This window comes from Mus caroli, chromosome 1 (assembly GCF_900094665.2).
Source record: "Mus caroli chromosome 1, CAROLI_EIJ_v1.1, whole genome shotgun sequence".
Classification (NCBI taxonomy): Eukaryota; Metazoa; Chordata; class Mammalia; order Rodentia; family Muridae; genus Mus; species Mus caroli.
In genome coordinates, this window is record NC_034570.1 from 172,481,033 (window position 1) to 172,493,733 (window position 12,701).

The following is a 12,701-nucleotide window of genomic DNA, read 5'->3' on the forward strand; positions in this document are numbered from 1 at the left end:
TGCTGGGATTAAAGGCGTGCACCACCACCGCCCGGCTTAGAGTTGGTTTCTTAATGAGCCAAGGATCTCTCTTTAGAGACTGATGGAAGAAAAGGTCTCATCTTTCTCTGTTTTCTCTTGGGGTCTAAACATTTCTGAAGGAATTCCTCTCAGCCCTTGTGAAATTGCTGAGTGTTAACCCCACAGCTGAGATGAACAAATTGAAGAGATTTAAAAGCTGTTTAGGATCATATAGAGTTTTTTTTTTTTTTCTTTGTTGGAAACAGGTTCTTTCTTGATAGCCAAGGCTATGCAGCTTGGTCTCCAGTTTGAGAGCCTTCTTCCTCAAGTTTTAGAGAGCTAAGATTACAGAGGCGCGCCACCTGCTTGGGACTTAAATGCATAAAGAGCAGCAAAGCCAGGTTGCCCTACCACACGTCCTCAGTGTGTTGAACGCATTTCTGACTGGTGGTCTGGTTAGGAATGTCCCTGCAGCCCCTGCTGCCTTACCAGAATTCTCCATCCTCCTGCCGTTCTGTTAGATTTGCCCTTACTTCTGGGTCAACCGTGTTCCAGCTGGGGCAACTGGAAAGCGAAGCAAGAAGAGAGGCCTTAGGAATCAGTGTGTGGTAATGACCATGTCTCTCCACAGTCCCCAAAGGTTGAGGCTCAGAACACACCCACTTTTACTACCTTCCGAGGGCCCACACCTTAGAAAGGAAAGGATTCTCCCACCTGCATCCAGACCCCGTGGAGAAACACAAAACATAATCTAAGAAGCACAGAAGCTTGTGCAGGGAGCTAGGGGAGAGGTCACGCTCTCCTGGAACACGGTGGATAGAAGAGTAAAAATGAGCAAGGCCCACCATCAAGGGATGGAGGAGCATTGCTGTGTCAGGGACGATGCTCCTGGCAGCTCTTTTAGGGGCAACTGGAAATCCACCAAGGACCACCCCCAGAGCAACCCGGAAGGAAGTCTGCCCATAGGCGGTCCTCTGCTGAGGCTAGGGCCGCCTGGAACAAGCCAGAAAAGGGGTAGAGGAAGGGAAAGCGCTTCTGGGAAAGAGTGGAGGGACCAGGTGGAGCGGCTCAAAGGAGCTTTTGTCCCAGAGGGTTGAAGCTTAACAGCTACAGGAAAGCCCTGGGGATCAACAGGCTCATTCCTGCTCTTGGCACACAGTTCATGTCCTTGATTTATTAGGATGACGGTGCCTTTTATTCCTTTATTTTTTGTTTACACTTAATTGTGTGTACGTGTGTGTGTGTGTGTGTGTGTGTGTGTATGTGTGTGCGCGCACGCGAGAGTGTGTGTGCCCCCTCGAATATTCCAGCAGGGTGATGGTGTGCTCTGCCACAGTGCTTTTTTGTTTTGTTTTTCTTTTTTTTTTTTAAGATTTATTTATTATATGTAAGTACACTGTAGCTGTCTTCAGACACTCCAGAAAAGGGCGCCAGATCTCGTTACGGATGGTTGTGAGCCACCATGTGGTTGCTGGGATTAGAACTCTGGACCTTCAGAAGAGCAGTCGGGTGCTCTTACCCACTGAGCCATCTCACCAGCCCACACAGTGCTTTTTTGAAGGTTAGAGGACGACTTGTGGTTAGCAGGTTCTTTCCTCCACGTGGGTCCCAGGCATCAGGCTTGGCGCCAAGTGATGCCTGCTAGGCCATCTCACTAGCCTGTGGGGTGTGTTTTCCCCCAGAGGGCCCAATAGCAGAGTGAACGTGAGCTGGAAAAGGAAGGAGGGACCACGGACCTGACCGTGAGGTAGGAAAGAATGTGCCCCGCTGGAGGCCTGGGCCAGGCCATGGCTCCCCAGTGCTGAGTGGTGACCTGTTTGCAAAACCCCTTAGCGAGTCACAGGCCTGGGGCCCACGCGGTGTGAGGAGTGACCTCAGGACCTCATTTCTTGGCACTGCCCACAGTGCCACCTCTCTGAGCTTCAGCTAGCCCTCCTCAGCCCTCCATGTAGGGTGTGTGCTCTCTGGCCCCACCCCTTGGCCCTCCTCCGCCCTCCCTGTAGGATGTGCGCTCCCGGGGCCCACCCACCCGGGGCCCACCCACCCGGGGCCCACCCACCCGGGGCCCACCCACCCTGTTCCCTTCTCACTTGTCATTCCACTTCCCGGTCCACTCGACTTGTCCCCAGGGATTCCTGATGCGGATCAATTTCTGCAGGCTTCCTGAACTTTCAACCTGAAGGATCCAATGAAAGAAAGGAGAGAGGGGCTAAGGGACATGCAGGCTTGGAGGGGCTTGGACACCCCCACTTCAGACAAGTGGGTGGAGGAGGATCATGGAAGCTGGAACGGCCTTGACCCTCAGATCACTGCTGGACAGCTTTGGAAAATCATAATTAAACTCCAAGTACCCAGGAGCTCGCTCCCCAAGTTCCGGGGAAGCCAGTGACATGAGAATTAAAGCTCTCAGGAGCTGGTTCTAAAGACTGGGCCCTTTAATTTTTGTCAGCAGCGGGAGACACCAACAGTGTCTGTGGTTGGGGTGTTAGAGCTAAACATCCGTTAACTAACTGTAGCAGATGGCACTTCTGTCACAGGCTCTCAGAGACGCGTTCTCAGTTGCTTAAGATGTTGGGTGAAAAGGAAGATGCTGTTTGGGTGGTTGTTGTTGTTGTTTGTTGTTTTGACAAGGTTTCATTGGGTTACCCTCCTGTCTAGGCTCCGAAGGCTGGGATGACAGGCCCACCATACCTGCAGCTTACTTGTAAATGGCTGGGGGAAAAAAAAAACCCAGCCATTTTTATGGAGACAGCATGTGCGGTAAAAGTTAGCCACGTTAAAATACACATTTAAAAAAGTATATTTTTAGAAAATCCTAGCCCTTGAGAAACAGAGGCTAGGATTTCAGGTGTGAGCTACCACGCCCCACGAACAGTAATTTGAAGAGTGTAAAATAGGAAGTTCTGGGTTTGGGTTTTGTTTTTAAAGCTGATCCAAAGAGTAAAAGAACGCCTGTAGCTGCCGCTGTGACCAGCAGGGGGCAGCGCGCGCCAGGCAGCTGCCGCCCTGGAGGCCCCACCCCCGGACAGCCACGTGCTAGCAGGAGCCGTACCTCCTCGGCTCCGGTGACGGAGTACGCATGTCCTTTCACCAACTTCTGGTACGTAACGGCCTCAGAATCTGCAGCGCTGGTGATCTGCAAACACAAGGACAGTAGGTGGCAGCTGCTCCATCCTGGATACAAATGGCCCAGAAAGATGCACAAGGCACCCGGGCCTAGTCTGGAAAATTCTTAGCATTCATCCTGCCAGCAACTTTTAGTTGCTGATCACCAGGAAGCAAGTTGGCGCACGGCCCCCACCCCAGATGAGTCACCTTTGAGACAAGGGTCTGTGGGAGGTCTAATGACAGACACCCAAGTGGCAACTGTAGCCAAGATGCTGTGATTCTGCAACCCCCTACTCCGCCCAGCTAAGTTGAACTGACGGCGACTTTTTAACTTCAGAATCCATGTATTGGGTTGCCAATTCCTTAGAGCCCCTCCTTTCCCATCCTTTGGGCACAGCTTGGGGAAACTCCTGGGGCCTGGACCAGGCTCACTTTCCGTCTCCCTGGTGAGGTTTGTTTGCCTGCAAAGCTATTTTGAAGAAACAGATCCTTCTGGTACTTCCTGGCGTCTTCTCCAGGACCCACCAGCACTGGGACAGAGTGAGGAGAGGTTGCAGGGCTGCTCAAACAGCCCTGCAGGTGCCGGACAAGGTGTCAAGACCAGCAGAAGGGGGATGGGGGGCTTTTTGTAACCTGCGCTCTGTGAGTGGCGTGATACAGCACAGTTAGAATGGGAAGTGGGATGGGGATGAAGGACTGGAGGCACTGTTACTGTATCAAAGGCGCCCCCTAGAGAGCTATTGCCTGGTGACCCTGGGCAAGGAGCTTCTGGGCCCTGGGTGGCGTTGGACTTAAGTACTTGCCGAGGGTGATGGAGACTTACATCGATAGAGCAGCCAAGCAGGGAACCTTTCTCCAAAGCCTTCTGGATGATCTTGAACAAGTTGGGAGGAGGCTTCCTCAGCTCATACCACTCAGCAATGCCTCCCGTGAAGTCTTCAAAGCCTTCCGTGGTGGCACCCCCTGAGAGTGCTTCATAGCACCCATTGATCCTGAAGGAGGGAATTCATGCTGCAACAGGGAGCCTTCATCCCTGAAAATGCCACCCCACTCCAACTCAGATCCCCCACTTGGGAGCTCATGGGGTCCTCTGCTTTTATCTTCCTTGTCTTTGTCTCCAACTTGGGGTGCCCAGGAAGGCAAGGCACGATCCCTCTAGTTATTCTCCTCTGTGGCTACAACATGCTTTAGAATTTGTACGAAACCAGGAAGGATTTAGTGATGTTCTGGAATGACTTAATGATGTTCTGATCCAGCCTCTGGTGTTGGCTCTAGCCCTGACACAGAGGTTGGCTGGAGACACTTCAGTAATGAACCCAGTTTCCCAAAAAGCGCACAGCAGGTTCCTGTGGTCATGCCCTGAGCTCTATGCCCCAAGTTCTCTTGGTTAAGAACATGAAGTCCCCCTGCCTGCCCCAGTGTCTGGCTTGGTGTTGTAGAGATCCTAAACCCTCTAGCTCCATCTTAATGCAGTGAGTGCACCAGCAGCACCAGCAGCACCAGCAGCACCAGCAGCACCAGCAGCACCAGCACCTGAGGCTCCCGCTGCAGAGGGCTGACATTCGGGGTGGACCCAGCACGACTTTGGGCCAGCTGGGTGATACACAGCTAGGACTAGAACCAGGAAGCCATTCTTACCAACCACCTGATTTATTCTGGGTGAGTTTCTACAGTTTTTCTACCTCTGCAATGGGTAGCTTTGCCCACTGGCAGAAGCTTTTGGCCTTTTCAGCTAAGAGGCAAGGGGGGCCCATCAGAGGAGCAGAGTTCCTTCTCAAGGCCAGAGCAGTCAGCCCCAGAATGTTTCAGTTCACTTGCTCAAAAAGAGCAATGACTGTCCTGTACCAGTACATCATGTGACCAGCCGCCATACCCATATTACCTCCTTGAATTAAGAGCCAAATTTGGGCCAAAGTCATCCTTTTATAGAACAGAATGTCTATTCAAAACAGTCCCCGAAATAGCTCCCGCTGTTTTGGAGTCCAGGGCAGCAGAGGCAAGATGGGGTGTTGGGGAAGGGTGTGGTTACTTACTTGGCATAGGCTTTCTCCAGAAGGGCACTCCAGAACTCACTCCCTTCAGCTGAATGCACAAAGAGCAGCTCCCCGTCCTTTGTGGGCAGCCTGTCGTCCACCACCACCTCCACCCACTCGCCATACTGCCAGAACTGCAGGGCAAGAGGGACAAGATAGGGTGGCACTGGGACTCTGAGCCTTGGCCTCATCTGGCTCTCCCCAGCCCAGCCCCTTGCTGTCAGTTCCCATGATGCTCTTTGGTGTCCTATGTTAAGTGTGTGTCCCACCAAGCAAGAAGTCAGCAGAGCTCATCTGTGTGTCCAAAGCCACGTGCACGTCTTTTAAAAATATCATCTCTCACTTGCGATCTTAAAAGGAAGCTTTTTAACCTTTTATCTCAAATCTCAAATAATAAACATTAAAAAAAACTAGGGGATTACTTCCTGAACATATTACTTCCTGTACACCATGATCTACCTCCGTGGACCACCTCCATCCCAACTCCCCACCGTTCTGATGGGATTCCACAGGGTGGGCAAGTTGGGAAAATCTTGTCTCTCTCTTCCAGCATCCTTTGCAGAACAGAAATGATCTCCAGAGCTTTCAAACTACCAGGGAGTGGGGAGCGGAGGAGAAAGCCCAGCCCAGAGGCATCTGCTGAGCCCCTGAGCCAGGGCAAGGAAGTGCCTCGGCCAAGCATGAACTTACCTGGAAGTGGAAGATGCCTGCGTAGTTTTCCTGGAAGCTCTGATCCGGAGGCACAACCCGAGCCAGGATTTCCTCATTCAAGGTGAGGGAGGCGATGGCAGCCAGCAGCCAGCAGTCCCCTGAGAACACAAAGCGAAGAGCTCTGGTCAGGTCTTAGTTCCCAGAGGATGTGAAGTCTTGTTCCTACAGCTGGGTGCTTAGAACCCTGGAGTAGACAGAATGGTGTTTCAGACAGTCCCTCAACTAAGGGACAGGTCACCTGGTCTGGTGGGATAGATCACTCAGTCTGTGTGTCCAAAGCCACATGCACGTCTTTAAAAAATATCATCTCTCACTTGCTATCATAAAAGGAAGCTTTTTAACCTTTTATCTCAAATCTCAGATAAAATGGATATTTTGATGGATTCCCTACAGGAGAAATGCCGTGTTGGGTGGATGGCTGGATACAAGAGAGGTTAGTTCTCTGAGAAACTCAGAACTCTTGTAGCGGCTCAACTGTGTCCTTGGAGCCCAGCTCTGTGCCTGATACACAGGAGCTATGCCCATCTATGGACGGACTGAACTTGACAGGGCAACAGAGGCTTCAATGAAAAGAGGTTTTCTAGGGGAGTTTGAGTGAGAGGAAGAAAATACAGCAATAGACGGGGAGGGGCTGAACACAAGGAAGGAGATGCCGGGGCACAGAGGGCGAGGTGTGGGTAGAATCCAGGGGAAGGGAGGAGGGCAGTGTGATCTCAGGAGTGTACAACAAGGCAGACAGAACAGCCATGAGCTGATCTGCATGAGCTCCGGCTGACTCTGAGGTTTCCCTGGGGTAGAGGCAGAGCTCACTTCTGGGGTGTGGACAGGGAAGGGACTGGGCAGGTACAGGCACAGGGACAACCAGATGAGGCTCTCTGATCCTCAGGCCAGGTCTTTGTGAAGGAAGATGTATGTCTAAAGCATGCAGTCCCCATCGGTGCCCACTGCAGGAGCTTCGTTAGTACGCACCATGGTCATCCCACAGTTACAAATAACCTGGTCCAGCACCGGCTCCAGGCAGTTTGCAGACCGGGACTTGTTGAGCACAAAAACAAAAGAACAAAACCCAAAGCCAACAATAAAGGGGAACTGGAGAGTTGGCTCAGTGGTTAAGAGCACGGACTGTTCTTCCAAAGGTCCTGAGTTCAAATCCCAGCAACCACATGGCGGCTCACAATCATCTGTAATGAGATCTGACACCCTCTTCTGGTGCTGTCTAAAGACAGCTACAGTGTACTTAGATATAATAATAAATAAATCTTTAGGCCAGGGCCAACCTGAGTCGATCAGAGTGAGCAGAGGTCCTGAATTCAAAATTCCCAGCAACCACATGATGGCTCACAGCTACAGTGTACTCATATACATAAAGTAAATAAATCTTTTTTTTTAATGGGGGAACTGGGAAGAGAATGAAGATGTTTACTACAGTAACAGTTGCCATGGTAACCACATAACCGCAGAGACCAGCTTGGTTAATTAGAATACTTGAGCCCTTTATGGAGTTCTGAATTCTGGTGGCTACTGGGCAAATCCTGCTGGAGCCTGAGAGAGGCGGTCCCTCTGACAGGACTGCACTCAGATCTTCGGGCTGTGCTGTGTGACAAATGGTGGCAGTGGGTGGTGTGTGACTACAGAGACCCCCTAATTAGCAGGTCACCAAAAGAAAGCGAATCTGCTGCTTCTGGAATTGGGTGGGTCACGGAGCACTGCACGTGGGTCGTGGAGCACTGCACGTGGGTCGTGGAGCACTGCACACTTTGTAGTTTTCCGCTGCAACCTTTTGCTGTTCTCCGAGTGACACCAGGGCCTTCCCGGGACTCTTGTCTCCAAGGTTCAGAAGCTATGACTCTGTCCCTAATCCCAGACAACTGGAACACTGACTGGGGCAGTGTCTGAATTCAGGAACAAAGTGTAACGATCCCCGGTTGAACTTGGGGGGCGGGGGCAGGCGGCCTCTGCATTGCGTCTATGAAGATGTGTGTAGACTGAAGGGCTGACATCATCTTGCCTCCATGAAACTCTGCCAATGCTGATGAAGAAAGGCTGAGAGATGAGGAAGCTCGGCCCCACGACCTGGCTTACAGTATTCCCCTCACATGGGCTGACCATTTCCCCGTTTCCTGACCCAGCGCACTGGGTTACAAGTCCCTGCGGCTTACTGCTGGGGGAAGGTGGACAAAAGCCATTGCTTGTTCAGGCCTCCTCCACACTGCCTACTTCTCTAGGAGATTCAAATTCTTGTCATTACTCCTCACAACAGCTCCAGGAGGACGTGCAATGCAAACGCTGTCTCCACGTTAAAGAATAACCAGGCCTAGCCTGTGTCCACTGTGCACAGTCAAACACAGCCGCAGGCCCAAGGTTTAAAGGTGGGGCTTTATTGGCTGTCAGACTTCCAAGGGATCTAACCTTTTGGGTCACTGAGGTCACTATACGGCCCAAACTAGAGACTCTGACACACGGAGGCTAGGGAGCTGGAGAAATCTGGTGGTGATCCTTTCTAGCTCTGGATAGCAGCTGGACCTGAGGGTCAGTAAGGATGGGTACCTATCTGGGAGTGCTTTTCTTCCCTAACTCTGTGTGGTACCTTGGATGGACCCATGGACGCAGTGTTCAGAAAGACCTTCTAGTTTCCTGAGATCTGCCTCTCCCTCATCCAAGCCATTCAAACTCTCCATAACTGAAGGACTAGTTCACCAGCTGCTCCTGGGGTAATGGGGGCATCCCCTTTCATCCCATCTCTCCTTCAGGCCTCTATAGGAGCCTGGCAATGGTTGTGATTCTAGATTACTCCGAACTTACTGCATTTTCTAGGACTCTTGCTAACTGCCCAGACTGGAGACTTTCTGTGGCATTTGGAGGACAAAAGTCTGGGGTGTGAAAATGGACTCCACTGCACGGAGTCAGACCTGAGCTGGAGCTTGCACGGATTCTATGTAAGGTCCCATCACATCTTGAGCATCCTCTTAGGGGATACCTAATACTGTGTGAGCCCGTCAGTGACCATCCCGACGTCCTCCCTTCCTCTGATGCCCTCAGCCCCAGCCATCAGTGCTTTTACATCAGCATGAACACAGAAACACAAGCACGTGTGCAGGGCCAGGCCTTCACAATCTCAGAGGTCAGTGCGGATCAGCGTGCTATTCAGGGAACAGTGACTGAGTGTGTACAAGACTGGCCTTGGAAAGTGACACTGTTTGTATTTCTGTATTTGTAGTTCGTATTAGGCCGGCACACCTGTCTCACATTGCCACCAGCAGTCGAGGGTGCTCTTGCCATGTCCTGGAAATCATTGGTCACACTTTGTGGCTTCAGGCTTTCTCCATGTCCCACAAGCTCATTATCCATCTTGGATGCCTTCTGAGGGGACCACTTTCCTTACCACTTGCCATTCAGCCACTTCTGAAAGGGTCACGGTGCTAGAGTGTCCCTTGGGCAACGAGAGGCTTAGCTTCTGCGTCCTAGAAGGGGCACAGCCCAGACACCTCCACTTGTAGTCCGTGTTCCTCCTACCAGCAGAAATGTAAACACTAACAGGCGTCTAACACTTGCACGATACTTTAACGCCGACAAAGACTAGTCTGCATTTTTCTCAGACTTCTCATAGCGCTCAGGCCAACCCCGCCATCACTCTTATCTCCAGAGGTCAGGAGGTCATGGGGTAGACATTTGGCAGGTCTCACACACACACAGTCTCTGAGTCCAAACCCTGGGACGTTTCTTGTTTTGTTTTCTGGAGACACAATCTCACTATGGGACTCTGACTGGTTTGGAACTTGATACGTAGACCAGGCTGGTCTTGAACTCACAGAGCTCTCTGCCTGCCTCTGCTTCTCTAGTGCTGTAATTAAAGGCATGTGCTATCATAACCAGCTAAGCCTTGGGTTTTGTTTCAGAATCACACCATGATAGTAGTTTCTTTTCATCAAGATTACCCAGTTCCCACTAGGAACACTCAATTGTAAATTTGAATTCAACTCTTTGGAAGAATATGCTAACAGCCAACGTTTTTCAAAAGCCCCACCTCCTCTAACAAGGCGACCCTTCCTGATCTTTGCGATCCTTCCAAATAGTAACTAAGCATCCAACTGTATGCAAACATACGACGCGCCCACGGGAGTCATAAATGTGGTCAGGCTGCCACATTTATGAAATATCAAAGCCTATCATTTCTTCAGTGCAAGGTAAGTCACCAAGACAACGTGAGAGCTTAGCATTACACAGCCAAGACAACACTACAATCAAAGCCAAGGCGGGAAGCAACGAAAGATGTGCACTTTGGACTTGTTGCTGTGTTGAAGCAAGGTCCCACGGTGTAGCGTAGGCTAGCCAAAAACTTGAAAACTCTCCTGCCCAGGACTCCCATGTGCTGAGATCCCAGGTGTGCCCCAATACACTCCGCTCGAGCCATACACATCTTATCGTCACACATTCAACTCCTCTAACTCTCGGGCCCAGTGAGGAAGCCTTAGAGGCAGGAGAACATTTTAGTTTTTAGTAAGGCGGAAACACTTGAAATCTCATTTCATATGTGATTCCTTCACATTCTCCCTCATCCCAATCAGCAGAGTATTTTGTGATAAGTTGGGAAGCTCCACTACCCGTTAAAAAAAAAGTACTGATTCATACAAAATGTACCGGCACCAATCTCCGTACAGTGATTGTGCAACTGACACACTCAGAGGCTACGCATGTGCCAGGCCTGCGTAAGCGTTTGCACACATCTTCACAGTACCTCATCCTTTCATGGTCACTAAACAGTGCCTATTTCATGGTGGACACCAGTTTCCATGGGTGCCGTCCCAGCTGCTGAACACCCACCACAGTTGTCTGCTAATTTAAACCTTTTATTTCACACCTTTCACGTCCTACTCTGCGGATGGCTTGGTGCCTCTTCCAGATCCACGGGACTCAGAGCCGTGTTGGGAGTCTTGGATGTTTGAGACGTGACCTGAGACGTCTCTGCAGAGCATGCACTCTGCCTGTAAGCCCCATCTGCATGGGGCAGTTTATCCCCATGATGCCTGCAGGACAACTCTATCAACCACGGCCTCCTCACTCAACCCCACCCATCCTTGATTTACCCCCACCAAGGTCAGAATCCACCTCCTCTGTAGCATTTTATGGGAACATTTCCCTTCTGGATAATCATGATGACCTGTCCCTGGGCAGGTGCCCTAGTTGGAGATGTCCCTGCAGTTCCATCTCAGCAGAACTTGCTCGGGGCAGTTACAACCTGGACTGGTAATAAGTCAGCTGTCTAGTTAGGGAGGATCTGATAAGTGGATTCACTCAACCACCACAAAGGGACTCAACTGATCTGTTTTAGCTCCAGCAAACAGCTCTAAACGGTGCCTTTAGGGTCCAGGGCAGAGGCCCTGGAATGTGGCCACGTGGATGTGGCTTGGGGGAAAAAAAAAACACAGGTTTTAACCTGCACCTGAAAGAGACTCAAGACTTGAACACTATGTTCCCCACTGGCCCGCTTTTGGCTCTGCTCTCCAGTCATAACAGGACGATGCTGGTGGGAGGGAGGGAGGACAAGGCGGTCGCTCAGACCTCGGCCCATTCTGGGAGAAAGGACTGTCTCTGTGTCATACTTTGAATTACTCAAATCCTGTCTTCCTCTCATGTTAGCCATCAATGTTGTCACACAGGTACAAAGCTTCTTTGCATATCATCTTCTGTGGACTATTTTTGGGTCCCCAAATTACTCTGTTTACCTCAAGCAGAAACACTTGTCTCTGGAGCCTGAGCGCTGACTGTGGTGAGGTGAGGTGAGGCGCCTGGTCCATCCCCTCTGCTTGCCTCTGTGTTTAGTTTGTAGCCTCCAACCTGGTACCTGCTTAGAAGCCCCCTGAGCAGTAGACCCAGGGGTTATGGCTGCTGGTGTGCCTTAGCCACTGGGGACCTGGAGATCAAAGGCCAGAGCATGTTTCCCCTGCTTCCTCTGATGATGGCTCTCTCTTGGTGGCACTAAGTCCCACTGGGGGTTCTAGAATTCTGTCAATTGCCCCCAACCACAGAATGAGATTCAGAGAAGAGCCCCAGGCAGCAGTTGAGGTGTACTAAAACAGTTGCACAGGAGCCTGTGGAGGCTGAAACAATTGTGTTTTTAAAGACTTTTTTTTAAAGTAGCCCATATTCTCAGCTACAAAGGTTCATTATCATAAAAATGTCTTTTCCTCTTAAATTGGCCTATAAACAACGAGATCCCAATAAAAATAGCAAAAGAGTTTTAAAAATTGGAATCTAGTCGACACCTAAGTTTATAGGGGAGATTAAACACGAGGCGCAGCCGGAGGACAATATCTAAAAGAGGCCCAGAGTCATGGTGCAGCCTGGATTCTAGCACTTTGGATCTTAGGGAGGAAGTTCCTGGGCCCCTGGACTCATGCCTAGTACAAGCTCCGTGCTGTGCTGCCTCCCCCAAATCACCCTAAACAACAGAGCTAAGTGACAAAGTGACATGAATTAAGATGTCGAAAACGATGAGCAAAAGAACGGGCTGTGGCATGGCTCTGTATCAGAGGCTCTTGCCCCTAAGATCTGGGTTTGAGCCCCAGAACTCACAAGGCAGAAGGAGAGAACGGACTACCGCAGGCTGTCCTCTGACCTCCACAAGTGTGGAGGTCACACAAAAAGAATGATGAATAGTTTGATAGTCATATATAAACAATCATTACACAGTTTAAATGTATATTTACACATACTATGTATACACTTATAACTACAATAAACTATCCATTCATACAATTCGTCCTCTTATGTATTTGGATATTTTATATTATGGTAATATTTGACATAGTATGTGAATCCATGAAAATTCTAGGAAAAGTGGGAGAAGTC

The 12,701-nt window shown here is 50.4% G+C and overlaps 1 protein-coding gene across 1 annotated transcript in view; it reads right to left on the reverse strand.

Annotated features, from left to right (window-relative positions):
- Capn2 (calpain 2) overlaps nucleotides 1-12,701 on the reverse strand; it is a 51,364-nt gene that overhangs the window by 20,555 nt on the left and 18,108 nt on the right. The window contains exons 3-8 of the mRNA XM_029475802.1: nucleotides 5,832-5,950; nucleotides 5,142-5,275; nucleotides 3,932-4,100; nucleotides 3,053-3,136; nucleotides 2,091-2,176; nucleotides 490-564 (exon numbers count right to left, since the gene is read on the reverse strand). Of these exons, the coding sequence (XP_029331662.1) occupies nucleotides 490-564; nucleotides 2,091-2,176; nucleotides 3,053-3,136; nucleotides 3,932-4,100; nucleotides 5,142-5,275; nucleotides 5,832-5,950 (667 nt within the window). The remainder of the gene's footprint in view (nucleotides 1-489; nucleotides 565-2,090; nucleotides 2,177-3,052; nucleotides 3,137-3,931; nucleotides 4,101-5,141; nucleotides 5,276-5,831; nucleotides 5,951-12,701) is intronic.